At 48.9% G+C, this 23436-nt stretch overlaps 1 protein-coding gene across 4 annotated transcripts; it reads left to right on the top strand.

The window, feature by feature from the left end:
• The first annotated feature begins 298 nt into the window (after positions 1-298).
• Positions 299-15111, top strand: tunar (TCL1 upstream neural differentiation-associated RNA). Of its 4 annotated transcripts, none has more exons than XM_078233222.1 (3): positions 299-413; positions 695-884; positions 13404-15111. In XM_078233222.1, exon 3 carries the CDS (start codon positions 13444-13446, stop codon positions 13591-13593), a length of 150 nt encoding a protein of 49 aa, XP_078089348.1. In that variant the 5' UTR covers positions 299-413; positions 695-884; positions 13404-13443; the 3' UTR covers positions 13594-15111. The 4 variants fall into 4 exon arrangements, with proteins under 4 accessions (XP_078089348.1, XP_078089346.1, XP_078089345.1 ...); XM_078233220.1 differs by having other exon boundaries at positions 305-413; positions 692-884; XM_078233219.1 differs by lacking the exon at positions 299-413 and having other exon boundaries at positions 604-884.
• The last annotated feature ends 8325 nt before the right edge of the window (positions 15112-23436 follow it).

Below are 23436 nucleotides of genomic sequence, written 5' to 3'. Positions count from 1 at the left end.
TGGATGCAGCGGAACTCCGGGAGAAGAATCCGTGCTGAAGTCTCTGTGAAAGGGGCAGGTTCTGGCTCCCAATGGCAATGTTCCAGGACTGAGAGATTCAGGGGGCTCCCTGCAGCAACAGCACTTTCCCTCTCCTTTCCCTCTCGCTCCTTTCCCTCTCTCTCTCCTTCCCTCTCTCTCCTTCCCCTCTCTCTCTCCTTCCCCTCTCGCTCCTTTCCCTCTCTCTCTCCTTCCCAATCTCTCTCTCCTTCCCCTGTCTCTCCTTTCCCCCTCTCTCTCTCCTTCCCCTCTCTCTCCTTTCCCTCTCTCTCCTCACAGACTCTGCAACGTGTTTGCATTCGGCGGTGTGAAGCTTTCTGGTCCGCGATTGGAGTGGAGACAATGAAATGTGGAATCGATGAGTCGGCAATAAGGTGAAGGGAGCTGGCAGAGAGTCAGAGACAGAGGGAGAGGGACAGACAGAGAGTGAGACAGAGACAGAGGGACAGACAGCGAGGGAGACAGAGTCAGGGAGCTGGCAGAGACAGACACAGAAAGACAGAGAGAGACAGACAGAGATAGAGACAGACAGAACCAGAGAGAGACAGAGAACAGTTCCCCGGGCTCAGGAAGCGGCTACACACTCTGGATACATTACAAACACAACTTTTGAAACGTCAGCCCGCCTCTCCCTAACTTCTCCGCTTTCCAGAAGGTGGGTTTGAGGCTGAAGGAGGGAGGATGGAAGCGGAATCTTCACGAAGAGAAAGCTGAACTCCCAGAGAAATGCCTTTCAAAGGCTCGCTAACTTCCCACAGCTGATGAGAGGTGACAGGATCCCCGGAGCATGATGTGAGCACAGTGCAACTCTACAACTCCTGGAGAGAGTGAACTGGAACAGCAAGGTCTACAACCCTGTGGTAACTGATCTTTTCTCAGCATGAATCAATGCACTGCCTTGTTTGAGTTGTAATTTCTCTCTGGCTCTGCCACTCTGTCTGCTGCCCAATGCCACTCTGTATGCTGCCCAATGCCACTCTGTCTGCTTCCCAATGCCACTCTGTATGCTTCCCAATGCCACTCTGTCTGCTTCCCAATGCCACTCTGTATGCTGCCCAATGCCACTCTGTATGCTGCCCAATGCCACTCTGTATGCTTCCCAATGCCACTCTGTATGCTGCCCAATGCCACTCTGTCTGCTTCCCAATGCCACTCTGTATGCTTTGATGTGGAGATGCCGGCGTTGGACTGGGGTAAGCACAGTAAGAAGTCTCACAACACCAGGTAAAAGTCCAACAGGTTTATTTGGTAGCAAATACCATGGTATTTGCTACCAAATAAACCTGTTGGACTTTAACCTGGTGTTGTGAGACTTCTTACTCTGTATGTTTCCCAATGCCACTCTGTATGCTGCCCAATGCCACTCTGTCTGCTTCCCAATGCCACTGTGTCTGATGCCCAATTCCACTGTGTCTGCTGCCCAATGCCACTCTGTATGCTGCCCAATGCCACTCTGTATGCTGCCCAATGCCACTCTGTCTGCTGCCCAATGCCACTCTGTATGCTGCCCAATCCACTCTGTACGCTTCCCAATGCCAGTCTGTCTGCTTCCCAATGCCACTCTGTCTGCTTCCCAATGCCACTCTGTCTGCTGCCCAATGCCACTCTGTCTGCTTCCCAATGCCACTCTGTAGGCTGCCCAATGTCACTCTGTATTCTTTCCAATGCCACTCTGTATGCTTCCCAATGCCACTCTGTAGGCTGCCCAATGCCACTCTGTACACTTCCCAATGCCACTCTGTACACTTCCCAATGCCACTCTGTCTGCTTCCCAATGCCCCTCTGTCTGCTTCCCAATGCCCCTCTGTCTGCTTCCCAATGCCCCTCTGTCTGCTTCCCAATGCCACTGTGCTGTTGTGTTCACCAAACCCTTGCCAGACCCTCCTGTTAAGGATGACTTCCTGCTCTCTCCCAAACCCAGCCAGATGCCCGCCTCATGGGGATGGGCACTGCCCGCTATGAGGACTGGGTCCTGTTGGGTGGATTGAAGCGAGAAGCTGGTTGGCTCCCAGCCCCCATGTTGACTTTACTGGCTGCAGGTTCCTGACACCTCAAAGCAAAGGCAGTGAGGGAGGGAGGATGGGAAGGGGTAGGAGGGAGAGATGGGGGAGGGTGGTAATGAGGGAGTTTGGTTGGTGAGGGCAGTGATACCTCTCCCTAGCCCCACAGTCACAAAGAGAAGATTTCATTGGATGGGAGAATGCTGATGTATATCATAGACACCAACAAGGACAACTGGCAGTTTGAGGCTGAGGGATGAGCTGATAGAGGTATACAAGAGGACAGCACAGTGGCACAGTGGTTAGCACTGCTACCTCACAGCACCAGGGACCCAGGTTCAATTCCAGCCTCTGGTCACTGTTTGTGTGGATCTTGCACATTCTTCCCGTGTCTGTGTGGGTTACCTCTGGGTTCTCCAGTTTCCTCCCACGGTCCAAAGATGTGCGGGTTAGGTTGATTGGCCATGCTAAATTGCCCCTTGTGCCGGGGATTAGCAGGGTAAATATGTGGGGTTACGAGAATAGGGCCTGGATGGGATTGTGGTCGGTACAGACTCGATGGGCCGTATAGCCTCCTTCCGCACTGTAGGGATTCTATAATTCTATGAAGATTATGAGTGGCATGGACAGAGTGGATAGTCAGATGCTCTTTCCTAGGGTAGAAAAGTCAAATACTTGGGGACACAGGTTTAAGGTGCATGGGGAAAAGTTTAGAGGAGATGTGCGAGGCAAGTTTTTTTTACACAGAGGGTGGTGAATGTCTGGAACGCGCTGCCCAGGGAGGTGGGAGCAGGTACGATAGCGGCATTTAAGGGGCAACTAGACGAATACATGAATAGGATGGGAATGGAAGGATACGGACTCCATAAGTGCATATGGTTTTAGTTTAGGCAGACATCATGATCGGTGCAGGCTTGGAGGGCCGAAGGACCTGTTCCTGTGCTGTAGTTCTTTGTTCTTTGGGCTGTACATTCTATATAAACTCGCCCCTTGAGAACCCCTTGCCCAGATCACCACCTGATTCTAGTCGAGGTGAGATAACCTGACTCGGAGGTTCTGCTGCACTCCCTCAGCACAGAAAACACGGTCCCTGCTGCACATCACCCTGGCCACAGCAATGGCAACAATATCCCTTACCCACCATTTTCACCAATGTCCTGCCAGAGCGAAGGGTTGGAAATGCAGCCCAGTCTCGGCCCATTCCCAGTTCCCATGCCCCACACAATCGCTCTGGGACCTTCTCCTCTGCCTCAACCAAACTGATTTAGTACCTGCCACTAGGAGGCAGACAAGAGTAGCCTGGGAAAGGGTGAATTCACTGATTGATCCCAAGCTCGGCAGTCAGGCTGCCCAGCACCACCGGCACTCTTCCATACTCTGCCATTCCCGCAGCCTCTCAGCACATCAGTGACTCAAGAGTTAATACTTGAGTTTTATTTTCAGAAGTAACACAGACTCTGGGGGGAGCTCTCAGCCAAATCACCGACTGTATTATCATCAAACTCTGTGAGGCACACTTACTTCTCGAGGGACACTGATAATAGATAGCGGGATCAGCGACAGAGGGGTCAGCGACAGAGGGGTCAGCGACAGAGGGGTCAGCGACAGAGGGGCCAGGGACAGAGGGGCCAGGGACAGAGGGGCCAGGGACAGAGGGGCCAGGGACAGAGGGGCCAGCGACAGAGGGGCCATGACAGAGGGGCCATGACAGAGGGGTCAGGGACAGAGGGGTCAGCGACAGAGGGGCCAGCGACAGAGGGGCCATGACAGAGGGGCCAGCGACAGAGGGGCCGCGACAGTGATAGAGGGGCTGGAGACAGAGGGGTCAGCGACAGAGGGATTAAACATAAAAACATAGAAAATAGGTGCAGGAGTAGGCCGTCCGGCCCTTCGAGCCTGCACTATCATTCAATATGATCAGGGCTGACCGTGCACTTTCAGGATCCCACTCCCACTTTTTCTTCATACCCCTTGATCCCTTTATCCACAAGGGCCACGTCCAGCTCCCTCTTGAACATATCTAATGAACTGGCCCCAACAGCTTTCTGTGGTAGAGAATTCCACAGGTTCACAACTCTCTGAGTGAAGAAGTTCTTCTTCATCTCGGTCATAGAAACATAGAAGATAGGAGCAGGAGGAGGCCATTTGGCCCTTCGAGCCTGCTCCGCCATTCATCACCATCATGGCTGATCATCCAACTGAATAGCCTAATCCTGCTTTCTCCCCATAACCTTTGATCCCATTCGCCCCAAGTGCTACATCCAGCCGCCTCTTGAATGCATTCAATGTTTTGGCATCAACTACTTCCTGTGGTAATGAATTCCACAGGCTCATCAATCTTTGGGTGAAGAAATGTCTCCTCATTTCCGTCCCAAATGGTCTACCTTGTATCCTCAGACTATGACCCCTTGTTCTGAACACCCCCACTATCGGGAACATCCTTCCCGCATCTATTCTGTCTAGACCTGTTAGAATTTTATAAGTCTCTATGAGATCTCCCCTCATTCGTCTGAACTTCAGTGAAAACAATCCTAACCTAGTCACTCTCTCCTCATACATCAATCCCGCCATCCCTGGAATCAGCCTGGTAAACCTTCGCTGCACTCCCTCGAGAGCAAGAACATACTTCCTCAGAAAAGGAGACCAAAACTGCACACAATACTCTAGGTATGGCCTCACCAAGGCCCTGTATAATTGCAAACACACATCCTTGCTCCTGTACTCGAAACCTCTCGCAATGAAGGCCAACATGCCATTCGCCTGCTGCACCTGCATGTTTACCTTCAGTGACTGGTGCACAAGGAAACCCAGGTCCCGCCGCACACTCCCCTCTCCCAATTTACAGCCATTCAGGTAGTAATCTGCCTTCTTGTTTTTGCTTCCAAAGTGAATAACTTCACATTTATCCAAATTATACTGCATTTGCCATTGATTAGCCCACTCACCCAACCTGTCCAGATCATTCTGAAGGATCTCTGCATCCTCGTCACAGTTCACCCTCCCACCAACTTGGTATCATCTGCAAACTTTGAGATGTTACATTTTGTTCCCTCATCCAAATCATTAATATATATTGTGAATAGCTCGGGTCCCAGCACCGATCCCTGTGGCACCCCATTAGTTACTACCTGCCAATTTGAAAAGCACCCATTAATTCCTACTCTTTGTTTCCTCTCTGCCAACCAGTTTTCTATCCATCTCAATATACTTCCCCCAATCCCATGCGCTTTAATCTTGCACGATAATCTCTTGTGCGGGACTTTGTCAAACGCTGTCTGAAAGTCTAAATATACCACATCTACTGGTTCCCCCTTGTCAACTCTACTAATTACATCTTCATAGAATTCCAACAGATTTGTCAAGCATGATTTCCCCTTCATAAATCCATGCTGACTCTGTCTGATCCTGCCACTGCTTTCTAAATGCTCTGCTACAATGTCCTTGATAATGGATTCGAGAATTTTCCCCACTACCGATGTTAAGCTTACTGGTCTGTAATTCCCTGTTTTCCCTCTACCTCCCTTTTTGAATATTGGAGTGATATTCGCGACCCTCTAGTCTGAAGGGACTGTTCCAGTGTCTATAGAATCCTAGAAGATGACCACCAATACATCCACTATTTCTAGAGCCACTTCCTGAAATACTCTGGGATGTAGATTATCAGGCCCTGGGGATTTATCCGCCATCAATCCCATCAATTTTCCCAGCACCATTTCTCTACTAATATCAATCTCCCTCAGTTCTTCCCTCTCACTAAATCTTGCATTCTCCAACATTTCTGGCTTCTGATTTGTGTCCTCTTTTGTGAAGACAGAACCAAAGTATGTATTCAGTTGCACGGTCATTTCTTTGTCGCCTCCATTCCTCCATTTCTCACAATATACATTCATGATTTGGATGAAGGAATTGAATGCAATATCTCCAAATTTGCAGATGACATTAAGCCAGGTGGCAGTGTGTGCTGAGGAGGAGGCCAAGAGGCTGCAGGGTGACTTGGACAGGCTGGCTGAATGGGCAATTACTTGGCAAATGCAAGATAATGTGGATAAATGTGAGGTTATCCACTTTGGTGGCAAAAACAGGAAGATTATTATCTGAATGGTGGCAGTTTAGAAAAAGGGGAAGTGCAATGTGACTTGGGTGTCACGGTGGAACAGTCGCTGAAGGTTGGCATGCAGGTACAGCAGGCAGTGAGGAAAGGGGACCTACATCTGTCTTCAGCAACCTCTTTCTCTTCACATATCTATAGAAACTCTTAGTGTCAGTCCTTATGTTCCCTGCAAGCTTACTTTCGTATTGTATTTTCCCCTTCTTAATCAATCCCTTGGTCCTTCTTTGCTGAATTCTAAACTGCTCCCAATCCTCAGACCTTGTATTTTTCTTGGCCAATCTGTATGCTTCTTCCTTGGAAACATAGAAAGAAACATAGAAACCCTACAGTGCAGAAGGAGGCCATTCGGCCCATCGAGTCTGCACCGACCACAATCCCACCCAGGCCCTACCCCCACATATTTACCCGCTAATCCCTCTAACCTACACATCCCAGGACTCTAAGGGACAATTTTTAACCTGGCCAATCAACCTAACCCACACATCTTTGGACTGTGGGAGGAAACCGGAGCACCCGGAGGAAACCCACGCAGACACGAGGAGAACGTGCAAACTCCACACAGACAGTGACCCGAGCCGGGAATCGAACTCAGGACCCTGGAGCTGTGAAGCAGCAGTGCTAACTACTTGGATCGGATACTCTCTCTAATTTCCTTTGTAAGCCATGGATTGGCCCTCTTACCCATTTTGCTTTTGTGCCAGACAGGAATAAACAGTTGCTGCAGTTCCCCCATGCGTTACTTGAATGTTTGCCATTGTCTATCCACTGTCATCCCTTTAAGTGATTCTCCCCAGCCTATCAAGGCCAACTCACGCCTCATATCCTCATAGTTTCTTTTATTTAGATTCAGCACCTAGTCTCCGAATCAACTACTTCACTCTCCATCTTGATAAAAAATTCTATCATGTTATGGTCACTCATCCCCAAGGGGTCTCGCACATCTATATTAGCAATGATTCCCTTCCCATTACATAGTACCCAGTCTAAGATGGCCTTCTCTCTAGTTGGTTCCTCCACATATTGGTCAAGAAAACCATCCTGTATACACTCCACGAATTCCTCCTTTCCAGCATTGTGGCTAATTTGATTTGCCCGATTTAGAACATAGAACATAGAAAAGCTACAGCACAAACAGGCCCTTCGGCCCACAGGTTGCGCCGAACAATTTCCTTACCTTCTAGGCTCATCTATAACCCTCTATCTTACTAACCTCCATGAACCTATCCAAAGGTCTCTTAAAAGACTCAATCGAATCCGCTTCCACCACCACTACCGGCAGCCGATTCCACGCACCCACCACCCTCTGAGTGAAAAACTTACCCGTAACATCTCCTCTGTACCTACTCCCCAGCACCCTAAACCTGTGGCCTCTCGTGACAACCATTTCAGCCCTGGGTAAAAGCCTCTGAGAATCCACTCTATCAATACCCCTCAACATCTTATACACCTCTATCAGGTCACCTCTCATCCTTCGCCTCTCCAAGGAGAATAGACCTAGCTCTCTCAACCTATCCTTATAAGGCATACCACTTAATCCCGGCAACATCCTCGTAAATCTCCTCTGCACCCGTTCTATGGCTTCCACATCCTTTCTGTAATGAGGGACCAGAACTGGGCACGGTACTCCAGGTGGGGTCTGACCAGGGTCCTATACAGCTGCAGCATTATCTCCCGATTTCTAAACTCAATTCCTCTATTGATGAAGGCCAGTATTCCATACGCCTTCTTAACCACAGCCTCTACCTGCGACGCCGCTTTGAACGTCCTATGAACCCGGACCCCAAGATCCCTCTGTTCTTCCACACTATGTGCAGATTAAAATTACCGATGATCACCGATATTCCCTGATCACAAGCATCACTAATTTCATGTTTAATGCCATTCCCAACATCATCACTGCAGTTTGGGGTCTGTATATGACACCCACTAAAGTTTTTTGCCCCTTGGTATTTCTCAACTCTACCCATACAAACTCCACGTTGTCAGAGCTAATATCCTTTCTCACTATTGTGTAAATTTCCTCTTTAACCAGCAGTGCCACTCCACCACATTGTCCTTTATGCCTGTCCTTCCTAAATATTGAATACCCTGGGACATTCAATTCCCACCCCTGGTCACCCTGCAGACATGTCTCCGTAATCCCAATGATATCATACCCGTTTATATCTATCTGCGCGATTAGTTAATTTACTTCATTGCAAATGCTTCGCACATTAAGGCACAGAGTCTTTAAGTTTATCTTTTTAACATTGTTTGCCTTGCTCCCAGTATTTTTCTCTATAGCGCTGTTTGAACTTTGTCCTGAATGGCTTACCCCTTATTCTTAGTATGTGACCCCTAGTTCTGGACTTCCCCAACATTGGGAACATTCTTCCCGCACCCAGCCTGTCCTGTCCCATCAGGATATGAGATCCCCTCTCATTCTTATAAATTCCAGTGAGTACAAGCCCAGTCGAAACCAGTCTCTCTTCATATGTCAGTCCTGCCATTCCAGGAATCAGTCTGGTGAACCTTTGCTGTACTCCCTCAATAGCAAGAATGTCAGATTAGGAGACCAAAACTGCACACAATGCTCAGGGTGTGGCCTCACCAAAACCGTGATAACTGCAGAAAGGCATCTTTACTCCTCTACTCAAATCCTCTTGCTATGAAGGCCAGCATGCCATTAGCTTTCCTCACCGCTTGCTGTACCTGCATGCCAACATTCAGTGACTGTTCCACCGTGACACCCAGGTCACGTTGCACTTCCCCTTTTCCTAAACTGCCACCATTCAGAAAATAATTTTCCTGTTTTTGCCACCAAAGTGGATAACCTCACATTTATCCACATTATCTTGCATTTGCCAAGTATTTGCCCATTCAGCCAGCCTGTCCAAGTCACCCTGCAGCCTCTTGGCCTCCTCCCAGCGCACACTGCCACCTGGCTTAATGTCATCTGCAAATTTGGAGATATTGCATTTGATTCCTTCATCCAAATCATGAATGTATATTGTGAACAGCTGGGGTGCCAGCATTGAACCCTGCGTTCCCCGCTAGTCACTGCCTGCCACTCTGAACAGGACCCGTTTATTCCCACTCTCTGCTTCCTGTCTGCCAACCAGTTCTCTATCCACGTCAGTACATTACCCCCAACACATGAGCTTTGATTTTGCTCTCTAATGACAAAGGATTTCGCGGCAGAGGGGCCGGCGACAGAGGGGCCGGCGACAGAGGGGCCGGCGACAGAGGGGCCGGCGACAGAGGGGCCGGCGACAGAGGGGCCAGAATGAAAGAAGTCGTATTGGACGAGAAACATTAACTCTTTCTCTCTCCAGAGGTGCAGCCAGATTTGTTGTTCTTCCAACACATCAGGTTTTAAGAGGTTTTTTAAAGAAGGAAAGTGAGATGGAGAGGCAGACAGGGAGAAAGGGAGAGGTAGATAGATAGAGCGAGAGATAGAGAGGGAGAGATAGAGAAGGAGATAGTGAGCAAGGGAGAGATATTTAGAGAGAGAGAGGGAGAGATAGAGCCAGTGAGGGAGAGATAGAACGAGGGAGGGACAGATAGAGCAAGGGAGAGATTCAGCGAGAGAGGAACAGATAGAGCAAGGGAGTGATAGAGTAGAACGGGATAGAGTAGACCGAGGGACAGATAGAGCGAGGTAGAGATAGAGTAGAGCGAGGGAGGGATAGAGTAGAGCGAGGGAAAGATTGAGCAAGGGAGGGAGAGATAGAGCGAGGGAGAGATAGATAGAGCAAGGGGGGAGAGAGCGAGGGAGGAATAGAATGTGGGATGGAGAGATAGAGCGAGGGAGGGAGAGATAGAAGGCGATATAGAGAGAAGGGGAGAGGGGAGGTGGGGAGAAAGGGAGAGGTGAAGAGAGGGAGAGGATGTGGAGGAGGGGAGGACAAAATAGAAAGATGGGGAGTGGGAGAGAGGGGGAAAGGGTGGAGAGTTGCGGAGGTAAACAGGTGGTGAGGTACAGGAAGGGTTGTCACCTGTGGTGGAATAAGTAAAAGTGGAGATGTTCAGGAGGCCAGAGCTGAATGGGGATAGATATCTCGGACGGTTGTGGGGTATGGGGAGATTGCAGAGATGGGGAGGCAGCACAACATGGAGGGTTAGAAAATAAAGATGAACATTTTAAAACTCAGTTGTTTCTGGATCAGAAGCTGATGTGGGTCAACCAGCTGTGTGGATGGATGAACTGGACTGGCCGCTGGATAGGACATGAGCCACTGAGGTTTGGATGATCTGAAGTTTATGGGGTGAACTGTGGGTGTGAGCCAGGAGCGTGAATGAATATCAGGTCTGGACTTAATAAAGACACGAGGAGTGCAGCAGCTGAGGTAGGGTTACAGCCAAACAATAATCCGGAGGCAGAAACAGGCATCTTAGTGACGGTGGAAAACCGTCTTGGAGTTGGATTGACACCAAGTCTGTGCAAGTCTAGTTCTGCTTTAGACTGTTGTCATGGAGAAGGATGAACTCAGTTGCTAGGGAATAGAGTTTGGAGCAGCAACTATATTTATACAAGTATACAAACACACGGACTCGGAGCAGGGGTCAGCTGCTCAGCCCCACAAACCTGTTCAGTCATTCAATAAGATCAAGAATAATCTGATTGTAACCTCAACCCCACATTCTCCCTCCCCCGATAACCTTTGACTCTCTTGTTAATCAAGAATCTGTCTACCCTGGCTCCACCGCTCTCGGAAAAAGAGTTCCAAAGATTCACCACCTTCAGGGAGAAAATAAATCTCCTCATCTCCATCTTAATGGGAGAAGCCCTTATTTTCAAATTGTGTCCCTTTGTCGGAATTCTACCATCCGGCTCACCATGGGAAATGGAGCGGGCGAGGGGCAGACAATGGGAAGGTCCGTTGATCTAGGGTGAGGATTTCTGGTCTAGGGTTGAGCAAGGCCATAAAATCCCGCTCCTAGTCTCTCCCACAAGGGGAAACATCCTCTCAGCATCCACCCTGTCAAGTCCCCTCAGGATCTTCTATGTTTCAATGAGATCATCTCTCAACCTTCTGAACTCCAGTGGATACAGGTCCAGCCTCTCCAACCTATCCTCGTAGGATAACCCCTCACTCCAGGAATCAGAGTGAACCTCCTCTGAACTTCTTCTCACAGATTTATATTATTTCTTAAATGTGTGGGTTAGGTGGATTGGTCAGACTAAATTGCCCCATAGTATGCAAAGATGTATAGGTTCGGGGGATTAGTGGGGTGAATACGTGGGGTTACCGAGATAGGGCTTGAGTAAGATGCTCTGTTGGAGAGTTGGTTTTGAGTGGATTTGAGTGAGTTCCTAAAATGGTGAAAAGATTCTAGAGAATAGATACAGAGAAACTATTTCAGAACAAGAGTTATGGGCCGGAATTCTCTGGCTGTTCAACCCCCACCCCGGCTACCAGCGGGAACGGAGAATTTGGCGCTCAGCCAAAACTCCATTCACTGCAGCGGGACTGGAGAATCCCAGCTGCGGGCCAGGGCGGAGAATCCCAGCCACGGGAGAGGGCGGAGAATCCCAGCCCATAATCTGAAAAGTATAACCAGCCCCATTCAGGAGTGAAATCAGGACGTACTTTTCTACATGGAGGGAAATCCAGAGTATTCTCTCCACAGAAGGTGTGGATGCTGCAGCCATTTGGAGCCTTTATACTGAGACCAATAGATACTTGGTGGGTGAGAGAATTATGGAATATGAGGCAAAGATGATTGTGGTGGAATATAAACAGGAAGTGCTGGAAAAATCAGCAGGTCTGGCAGCCTCTCTGGAGAGAGGAAAACAAAGCTAATGTTTCAAGCCTGATATGATTCTTCTCCAGAGTGAAGGAAGGAGAAATGTGATGGATTTTTTCCATTGATAGGAGGGAGGACGAGGAATGACAAAAGGAAAGCTCTGGGACAGGTTAGAGTGCGGGAGATATTAAATGCCAAAGATGTCATGGAACAAAAGGCAAAGAGAGTGGGAATGATGTTGTAAAGAGACAAGGATTTGTCCAGAGTCAGTGTGAGTGGGAGAATAATAAACAGTTCTAGCTGTCTGAGAGCAAACAGGAGAATCAGCAATCAGATCGGCACGTGGCAAAACAAAAACTAGAAAGAGTGAATAGAATGAGCTCAGAAATGTTGGACTCAGTGCTGAGGGCTGAGGGCTGTGATTGGACTCAGTGCTGAGGGCTGAGGGCTGTGATTGGACTCAGGGCTGGGGGCTGTGATTGGACTCAGGGCTGGGGGCAGAGGGCTGTGATTGGACTCAGTGCTGAGGGCAGTGATTGGACTCAGTGCTGAGGGCTGTGATTGGACTCAGTGCTGAGGGCAGTGATTGGACTCAGTGCTGAGGGCTGTGATTGGACTCAGTGCTGAGGGCTGTGATTGGACTCAGTGCTGAGGGCTGTGATTGGACTCAGTGCTGAGGGCTGTGATTGGACTCAGTGCTGAGGGCTGAGGGCTGTGATTGGACTCAGGGCTGAGGGCTGAGGGCTGTGATTGGACTCAGTGCTGAGGGCTGTGATTGGACTCAGTGCTGAGGGCTGTGATTGGACTCAGGGCTGAGGGCTGTGATTGGACTCAGGGCTGAGGGCTGTGATTGGACTCAGTGCTGAGGGCTGTGATTGGACTCAGTGCTGAGGGCTGTGATTGGACTCAGTGCTGAGGGCAGAGGGCTGTGATTGGACTCAGTGCTGAGGGCTGTGACGTGCTGAGTTCCCCCAGCATTAGAACATTCACCAAGAGCAGAAATTACAACACTTCAGAAAAGTTCCTCATTGGCTGTAAAATACTTTGGAATGTAGTGAGGTTGTGAAAGGTGCTATAGAAATGCAAGTTTGTTTTCCTGTTTGGAGCCGAATCCCGCCCAAATACAGGGCTGGAGGAATTTTCAAATCAGTGCTTTGAAGGAGAAGGGGGAGATATATTGGAGTGTGAGGGTGATTATTCTAATTGGTGACTGAGATAAGGCTGAAATAAGGTTAACAGTTGACTAAAAACTAACAGCTCTGAACCTTTTCCCATAGAATGATTTAGAAAGAGACCATTCAGCCCAACGTGCCTGTGCCAGCTCTTTGAAAGAATGATCCAGCCAGTCCCATTCCTCCTGTTCTTTTGCCACATCCCTGCAATTAGTTCCCTTTTGGAAGTTATTATTGAACCTTCTCCCACCATCCTGTCAGACAGATTACAATATATATTCCTCACCTGTTCACCCGTTGACGACCTTTCCTGTTTCACCCGTTGACGACCTTTCCTGTTTCCTGCTACAGGTGGACCCATCTCCCAGCTTCAGGGAAATCCACAACAAAAATGGTTATCACTGCAGCCAATGAAGAGGATAACTCATCGAACCAGGAAAGGGAGAGTAAGGAGGAGACCATTCTGGCCATTCTGGGCATCATCGGCACAATCCTCAACCTCCTAGTCATCATCTTTGTGTACATTTATACAACATTGTAATCAAGGCTTACCCTCCAGTCAATGGGGACAAACTTTGATTGGAAGAGATGCACAATGATGCTGTTAATGGAACATCCGTGTACCCTGGGGAAGACCCGATGTCTGACTAATAAAAGTGACCAAATTGAATAATTATTCCATATGATACAATCTGAATGCTAGGACTGATGTAGGCAGAGACCCTCCATGCAGGAGACTCCATTCAATGCCAGCAATAAGGCAGAAGCACAGCCTGGCATCATTCCAAAGGGGCAGAATAACCAGCAGTAGGCTGGTGCTGTAATGAAGGAAGAGGGCATCCAGGCATTTGACTCCCCGAAACACAACACAGCTCTGAAAATCTAACCAGATGCACTAGTCATAGAGGTTTACAGCATGGAAACAGGCCCTTCGGCCCAACTTGTCCATGCCGCCATTTTTTTTTAAACCCCTAAGACTAGTGCTAACTTCCTAACATCACCCTGTGGATACATTCTGAGCCAAGAGGGACTGATTCCCGTACAACTCTCTGATTGACTCTCTTCAAACCTGCATCGATCCTCGGTAAATAACCTCGAAAGTTTTGCATAAAAGAATAACACCAAGGAAGGGATTAAGGAAATGGCCAATCTGGATACAATAAAAAACAGTGTGTCCACCAAACAAGATGGAGTTATTGCTGACCCTGAGCTCCACAGTGAGCGATCCCACTCGATTTCCTGTTCTAGTCCCATTGGATCGATTCACTTCTGAGCACAAATGGTTTCTCTGCGTTCACCCAAAGTGATCTTCAGGAGCTCCCATTTTGATCCTCCTAGTTTGGGAACTTTGATCTGGCTGACGGTGCCTTAGTGGATCCACTGGGAATGGACCAGCCTCTCCTCGGCTATCTTTACCAATTGTCTTTGAATTCAGTAAATGTCTGGGATCAGCCTATCCTCAGCCTGAGGCCCCCGACACTGAACCCTCTCCCCTGGTGAACATTGTAAAAAGCTCTGCCTCCTGTCCCATGACTGGACTAGGTCATGTGACCCCATACAGACCAGTCACATGATTGAATTCCATCGTGTGATCTTCCAACGAAACCAAGGAATGGTCACGTGACCTCGCCACGTGACTCCCATTCACGACACATCAATATGAGTTAGAATGGAAGCATCTTTTATAAAGAAGTTGATTTTCCCACTTGTACAGCTTGGATTATACATCAAAACGTACATTTGCATTATGCAAAGATTTTGTAAACAAGAGAAAGGAATACTGTTTAAATTTTGAGCATTCACTTGATAGCTACTGGGATGACAAGAACCTTTAATATTAAACTATCTTCCTAACATTTTTGGAGGTATTTGATCCTTCTCTGAGAGTGACCTTTACTCACTCTCCTTCACCTCTGAGGTAAAGGTGATCTAATATTGACTCACCCTGCCCAGGGGAAACATCACTCTCACCTGGCTTTGTAGCTCTGAAATAGGAAAGTAATTACCCAGTGCCTTAATCTTGGTTAAAAAGCCCCAGTGTTCTTCGAGAGGTAGACAAAGATGGGGAAAGAGTTTTGGGAGATAGATAGAGGGGGGCGGGGGGGGGGGGAGGCGGGGGGGGGGGGGGGGGGGGTCTCTGACGACCCCTCACAGGCGAGGAGAAAGGAAATGAGGGCTAGTGTTAGATGGTAAGCACACACGTTTTGATTTGTCTGTTTAACAGATTGACTAACACCCCGCACACACCAGAGAGAGAAGCCGGGACTAATAACTCTAAACCACATGGGACCATTCACATTCACTTCAGAGGACAGGTAGAGCCTGTGTTTAACATCTCACCAAACAGACAGCATCCCTGACAGTGCAGCACTCTCTGAACAGCAGCATTTCACATTTCTATCACACCTTTCGGGAGGAACACACGTCACAGGAATGGAATTAGACAAAAACTGACACTGAGACAGAGAAGGAGGTTTTAGAACAGGTGATCAAAGGAGGAGATTATAAGGAATATTAAAGGAGATGTAGAGAGGAGGGGAGGTTTATGGAGGGAAGTTCAAAGCTCAGGGTCCAGGTAGTTGCAGACACTAACGGTGGGGTGAAAGGCACCTCCCTCATCCTCATATTCATAAAGCTCTCCAAACCTGAGGATAAATGAGAAAGCAACTCCTTCAGACAGTTTCCAGAGGGATTTAACCCAGGCTAGTTAAACAGCACACTAAATAAAACAACACTGCAGATGAGTACTGTTCATATATATCCTAGACCACCATCATTTACATTAGTGATTGTCACATTGCAGACTGACGGGGGTGCTCAGAGACTTTCTAGGAGGTCTGCAGAGTACTGGACAGGGCTGGGAAGCGTGAGCCTTGAAGAGGAAGGAATGTGCAGCCACTATTGGTGAATTGCCCTGGGGGGGTGGCGTGGAGGGTGCTGACTGTTTCACTCAGAGAGGAGGGTGCATGGAAGAGCACTGAGTGTAACATGGAGATCGCTAAAGCTGGGAGTGATTTCCAAGTAAACATCTAAATACCTGCTTACCTAAAAACATTATTAGAACACTTGTTCCATGCAGTACTTTCTTGCAAAGTTGTCCATGACTTTCAGTGCTGGTACGATGTAGGTGTATGTCCCTGCCTGAAGCATGTTCCTGCGATTGTTTATCAAAGACAGAGTACAGAGCGTACTCTACCAGCCCACACTCACTAAGCACAACACAAAATGCCCAGAGCTCAGGGAGCCTATCGTTCTCCGTTGTTTTCTCCATGGCAATGACTCAACCAATCAGCATCTGTTTCTCCCAGAATATAAATTGTGATTGAAATTTGGTATTCTTGTGTTTGTCCTGATGAGTGCAAAATGAAAAACTTCAGCAGCATGTCTCTGTCTTCAGTAATATTGATTTCCATCTCAGACTTCCACTGCCAGGTGAGGCAATTGAAGAAATGTGGAAAATTTAGGTCACAAGAAATGTAAACAGCACAGCAAAAACTCAGAGTTCAGATGTGTGAAAACTCAAACACGGACTGGGAAATTACTGAGTGCGAGCTAGAAAAATAAATGCAAATGAAACACAATCTTTCTGAAACATGGACTCTGACTGGTCGACTATTCCTCAGCTGCCTTCGAGGATTTATTGTGACATACGCAGTGAGCGATGGCATTGTCCTCCCAACTGCAAATCCAGGGACCCCCAACAGAGCTCAGACAATTACCAAGCTGACTGCGTTCTCAAATACTGACATAATAATCACCCCATCACTAAACAGGAGAGAGTTTCCAGCAACTTCCCCTGTCAGCTAATTATCCCAAACAGCAGGGATCCGGCACTCAAACCAAGTTCGCAGCTGATGTTGAAATTGGGAGACAATATTCCTAAAGATCTGGCATTACGATAGCACCTTTCACATCTTTTAAAATCTCTCAAAGTGTTTCCCAGCCGAGGAAATGGGCTCCTGACAGCAAAATTCTGCAGATGCAGGAAATCTGAAGTGAAAGGAATGTTCTGGAAATTCTCAGTGGGTCTGGCAGCATCTGTGGAGAAAGAAAAAGTGGACTTCAGTCCAGTCCATTGCAGCAGGGAAAGTGAGACTGGGTCCACTTCATCAAGGGAAGGTCACATGTTGGTTTCCCAGTGGTGGGAGAATCTCCCGCGATGAAGTCGGAAGCCAGAAGGAGGCTGGCGTAAGAAACATCTCTGCTCACAGAGCAATGTCATTAATGAGCCAATTAACATAAATTATCCCTGAGTTCCTGGGAATGAAATGGGATTCACACTGTTTTCCCATTGCCCAGAAAACCCTATCAGGTTAGCCTGGGTGGAGGTCCCTACTTGTGAGACACTATGGCATCGATTGTGGGACCCAGCATTGGGAAGAGGGCTGGGGGTTGGGTCAGCTAGAAACCACCCTCCTGCCCCTCTCCCCCTCCTCCAATCCCCTCCCGCGTCCCTCTCCTCACCTCCAATCCCCTCCTGCGTTCTTCTCCCCACCTCCAATCCCCTCCCGCGTCCCTCTCCTCACCTCCAATCCCTTCCTGCGTCCCTTTCCCCACCTCCAATCCATCCCACATCCCTCTCCCCACCTCCAATCCCCTCCTGCGTCCCTGTCCCCACCTCCAATCCATCCCACATCCCTCTCCCCACCTCCAATCCATCCCACATCCCTCTCCCCACCTCCAATCCCCTCCCGCGTTCCCTCATCCCGCCCCCCCCCTCACTCTCCTGTGACAAGGGATCTAATTGTGATCCTTAGTGAATTATTACCAGCAGCAGCCACCAATCCCAGTGCCCGATGGGGAAGCAGATGGCTTGTGATTGGCTGACAGCTCTTGGGGGTGGGGGTGGCGGGGGGAGGGGGCGAAACCCCAGGGAGGCGGGTAATTTGTTCAGGTTTCTCCCACTGAAACAATGTGGATTTCTCAGTGGGAGGTGTGATCCTGTCGCCAGATCCAGCCTCACGTTTCTGCTCGATGATCTTCCGCCAGAATATATTATTGAATAGACCTCAGGAAATTCTGTATTCCTCTAATTCTGCCCTCTTGGATATCTCCAACTCCCTTTACGCTCCGATTGGTAACTGAGCCTCCAGATCATGGGGGCGATCTTACCAGTTCATCGCGCCAGTCGATCAGTGTGGTGAGCTGGTAAGATTGCAAGAGAAGTGAAAAATCAAGTCAGCATCCAGTTTCCCACCTCTCCCGATCTTCCCGGCCCTGGATTGTCAGCGATCAGTCTCGAGCGCTTCCCAGACACGAGGCTCATTTCAATATTTAAATATTCATTTAAATATTATTAATGAGTCCTGGGAGGAATTGTCCTTGGGCAATTCATAGAAAATCCTAGAAACCCTACAGTACAGAAAGAGGCCATTCGGCCCATCGAGTCTGCACCGACCTCAATCCCACCCAGGCCCTACCCCCATATCCCTACATATTTACCCACTAGTCCCTCCAACCTACGCATCTCAGGACACTAAGGGCAATTTTTAGCATGGCCAATCAGCCTAACCCGCACATCTTTGGACTGTGGGAGGAAACCAAAGCACCCGGAGGAAACCCACGCCAGAATTCTCTCCAGACTCACGAATAACATTTAAATGAATGATATTTGAACCCAGCGGACTGCCTTACATCATCCACAGGGCGTTGGGCAGTGCCAAGAGGTGGGGCCTCAGGGGAAGGGTGGGGCCAAGATGGAGCAGGGCCTAGGGTAGGGGTGGGGCTACAGTGGAGTGGGGTGTAAGGGGAGGTGGGTGGGGTAGCTGCACACTCTGCAATCGGGGATCGGCCAGTGGTGGGGCATGGGGGGATCAATCAGGTGGTAAGGTCAGGTGGAGAGGTATCAGGGTGGCAATTGTCCGGGGGTGGGGGGTATCGGGGTGATATCCAGGGCATGGTTGTGCGGGGGATGATCAACCAGAGAGGCCAGCGATTGGAGGCAGAGATGATATCCAGAGGGGTGGTGGAGTGACAGATCTACACGGAACACTGAAAGATCTGCGCATGTGCGATAGCATCCTCTAGCTGTGAGCAGCTGGCTTTCCAGTGAGAATAAATATCCACTCCCCCAACTGGTGTGAATCACACTTTGCCTCTTTTTTTGCACTGAGTAGCATAAGATTGCGCCTGAAAACTCGCTGGAAAACGGGCGCGATTCTCTCCAGTTGACACATTCGTTCGGCACTTTGGAATTTTTGGTAAGATCACCCCATTCTCATCATCCTTCATGTCATAGTCTTCCTCTGGCTCTGCCTCTGGTCTGTTGATAATTCCAGTTCTGATAGATTCAATCATAATCACCTCTTTGGCGTAGTGTCTCATGCATCGTATCCCACTAAGTCACGTCAGCGCAGATTGAACGCTGACCTATAGGATTGATGTGACTTGACTGGAGCCATTTTGGAATGAGACTGAGGTCTGATTGGATTTATTTATACTGACCATTCAGAACTGTCCTGGTTAACAAGCTGCAGATGGTCTGCTGTAGACGTGTCAGGTTAGGGCCTGGTTAACAAGCTGCAGATGGTCTGCTGTAGACGTGTCAGGTTAGGGCCTGGTTGAGGCAGCAAACAAGATGGGAACTGAGATGCCTGGTGCACTGTCAATGTCATGGAGATGGAGAAGTCCGGTTGAGGCATTGTGCAGAGCTTACCCCCTCTGCAGCCTCTGCTCCATGCCACTGTCATCCTGCACACCCAGAGTCACAGTCACTGCTGACCCTGCTTTGTACAAAGTGCGGCACGGTGGCACAGTGGTTAGCACTGCTCCCTCACAGCGCCAGGGACCCGGTTCAATTCTGGCCTTGGGTCACTGACTGTGCAGAGTTTGCACGTTCTCCTCGTGTCTGGATGGGTTTCCTCCGGGTGCTCCAGTTTCCTCCCACACTCCAAAGACGTGCAGGTTAGGTGTATTGGCCATGCTAAATTGCCCCTTAGCGTCAGGGGGATTAGCAGGGTAAATATGTGGGGTTAAGGGGATAAGGTCTGGGTGGGATTGTTGTCGGCGTGGGCTCGATGGGCCGAATGGCCTCCTTCTGTACAGTAGGGATTCTATGGTTCTATGACCCCGTAACCATTGCAGCCCTTGTGTGGACAGGTCACTGAATCCTCTGGCCTCCCTCTGAAGATGCAACAACTGGCAGTTCCAGAAGGTCAGCACTGCTGCTCTAGAGTAATTCCAGACACTTTACAGCAGCAGGAGTCTTTAAGAATGACCTTATTTGTAATGTGGTTGGCTGGTCTTTTAAGAGACGGTAGTGTAGGGCTTACCTTGCAGCTGAACACTGGATTGTTTACAGGGTGGTGGGGCAATGCGTTCTCTGTTCTCTGTTATCCTCGGGGCTGTTTAACATCAAGTTGTCCAGCTTCACAACTCCCAGCCTTTACTGGGTGTGTCCACAAGCGGGCACACTGAGCGACTGCGCCAGGTTGGTACGGTGGCACAGTGGTTAGCACTGCTGCCTCACAGCGCCAGGGACCCAGGTTCAATTCCGGCCTTGGGCCACTGTGTGGAGTCTGCACGTTCTCCCCGTGTCTGCGCAGGTTTCCTCCGGGTGCTCCGGTTTCCTCCCACACTCCAAAGATGTGCAGGTTGGGTTGATTGGCCATGCTAAATTGCTGCTTAGTGTCAGGGGGAATTAGCAGGGTAAATATGTGGATAGGGTCTGGGTGGGATTGTGGTCGGTACAGACATGATGGCCCGAATGGCTTCGTTCTGTAGGATTTCTATGATTCTAGCTAGCTGGTGCTAATCCTCCGTAATGCCACAGCAGAGATGAGTTTCTCAAACAGTTATTCCAAGAGACAACATTTATATTAAAATGTGAAATGAACAATTTCTCATCAAGTTTATTTGTTCATTCAGATTTGCATTGGATCATTACAGCCGATAGATTTCAGAGGGACCAATTAGAGGCAAGATAAAAGTCCATTATCTTTTAATGGAAACAGAATGAATCAAGGATCTCCCGAGGTAGATGCTACTCTAGACTGAAGATTAGGATGTGAACTGTTTTGAATGTACTGATTTTGATTTTATTTGATTTAATTTATTATTGTCACAGGTATTAACATACAGTGAAAAGTATTGTTTCTTGTGCGCTTTACAGACAAATCATACCGTTCATAGAGAAGGAGACAAGAGAGTGCAGAATGTAGTGTTACAGTCATAGCTAGGGTGTAGAGAAAGATCAACCTCATGTGAGATAAGTCCATTCAAAAGCCTGACGGCAGCAGGGAAGAAGCTGTTCTTGAGTCGGTCGGTACGTGACCCCAGGCTTTTGTATCTTTTTCCCGACGGAAGAAGGTGGAAGAGAGAATGTCCGGGGGTGCGTGGGGTCCTTAATTATGCTGGTTGATTTTCCGAGGCAGCGGGAAGTGTAGACAGAGTCAATGGATGGGAGGCTGGTTTGCGTGATGGATTGGGCTACATTCACGACCTTTTGTACTTCCTTGCAGTCTTGGGTAGAGCAGGAGCCCCATACCAAGCTGTGATACAACCAGAAAGAATGCTTTCTATGGTGCATCTGTAAAAGTTGATGAGAGTCGGAGCTAACGCCAGAATTCCTTAGTCTTCTGAGAAAGTAGAGGTGTTGGTGGGCTTTCTTAACTACAGTGTCGAATTGTATGAATTGGTAAGGTTGAGTGAGAGGCTGTGGAAGGAGTTGAATTGGGTGGGTTGATTCTACGAAAAGGGAAAGTGTACATGGGGCACTAGAGAGGGAGAGTTATTCTGCATTCATGGGCGACGGGGAGTGATACAAGCTAAATTATTCTTGTGCAGGCTTACTGGGCTGAATAGCCACTGGAACATGTCTTGTGTCTGTGGAACTCTTCTCCAGAGAGTGGTAGAAGTGGATCACTGAATATCTTTAAGGTAGAGGTCGATAGATTCTTGACTAACAAGGGATTTGAAAGCATTGGGAGAATTAAAAGTCATTGAAAGCCATGATCTAATTAAATATCAGAGCAGGTTTGAGGGGCTGAATGGCCAACTCCTGCTCCAATTTATATGTTTGTATGATCGTATATAACCAATTTTAGATTCTATTCGCTGATTGTACTAGATTCTGGAACAGAGAAATTGATTTCACCAACGCCAATCCAAAAAACATTCAGAAGAACACTCTCCTGGTTTTGGGGAGTCAGAGAGTGATGACTATTAACAGAGTGATGTGAAATATGAGGCAGTTTGTTGGCTTGTTTTTCATGCCGTTCGGTATCGGTGTGGTGTTAGCACTGATTGTCACCTTAGATCCCTCTGCAAAGTGTCACGTGAGTGTACCTGAGGTTTTTAAAAAATCATACAACTTCAGCGATGTCATTGGGGGGTGGAGCTAAGCTGTGGCAGTCAGGGATAGGGGTCTTTCCCTTTGGGCTTTCAGTTTGGTTTTGGGGAGTGTGTTTGAAGCAGTTTAGCAGCAAGTAAGAAGCAGTCTCTCTCTCCCTCCCTGTTCTTTTTGTTTGGTTCTGAAAGTATTATCAGTTAGCTGAAGGAGAGGCTTATGGCCATCTTGCCTTAAAGAAGCTGTGTTTTGGGAAACAGATTCGACGACAACCACTTCTGAGTTTCTTCGCAAGGGATTTTCAGCATTCAACTCAGGAGGTGGGATTCCTGTAACAAGTGGCACATTGGCGTTAACCTATGCTATATTGTGCTTATTTGGAGGTTTTGTGTATTGGATGTTGGCTTTGGTTGGAACATATTAGAGATGTTCCTTAAGAGTTATACGTTATCGTGGTTGTTGTGTTTCGGCCCCACCTCTGCCCCACCCCGCCTTGCCATTGCCCCGTCCCCAACAACCCCCCTGCCCCCAACACTCCCCTCACCCCCAACACTCCCACGTCCCCAACACTCCCCCCACCCGCAACATTCCCCCACCCCCAACACTCCCCCCACTCCCAACACTCCCCCTGCCCCCAACATTCCCCCTGCCCCCAACACTCCCCCCGCTCCCAACACTCCCCCTGACCCCAACATTCCCCCTGCCCCCAACACTCCCCCCGCTCCCAACACTCCCCCGCCCCCAACACTCCCCCCACCCCCAACACTCCCCCCGCCCCCAACACTCTCCCCGCCCCCAACACTCTCCCCGCCCCCAACACTCCCCCGGCCCCAACACTCCCCCTGCCCCCAACACTCCCCCGGCCCCAACACTCCCCCCGCCCCCAACACTCCCCCGCCCCCAACACTCCCCCCACCCCCAACACTCCCCCCGCCCCCAACACTCCCCCCACCCCCAACACGCCCCCCTTACAAAATAAAAGGGAAATAGAAGATATACTTTGTCAAATCTATCAGAGTGACAGATGCTGAAGGCAGACGTTTCCAGTGAACTCCACTGTGATTTGCTACTTTACTCAGGGTGATATAACACGATAGG

Source organism: Mustelus asterias, chromosome 18, assembly GCF_964213995.1.
Source record: "Mustelus asterias chromosome 18, sMusAst1.hap1.1, whole genome shotgun sequence".
In the NCBI taxonomy this organism is placed as follows: Eukaryota; Metazoa; Chordata; class Chondrichthyes; order Carcharhiniformes; family Triakidae; genus Mustelus; species Mustelus asterias.
This window is presented reverse-complemented; position numbering and strand designations above follow the sequence as displayed.

Bases quoted from the DNA above. Each gene is read 5' to 3' on its own strand.
- tunar (XM_078233222.1), top strand. From the start codon at position 13,444: ATGGTTATCACTGCAGCCAATGAAGAGGATAACTCATCGAACCAGGAA.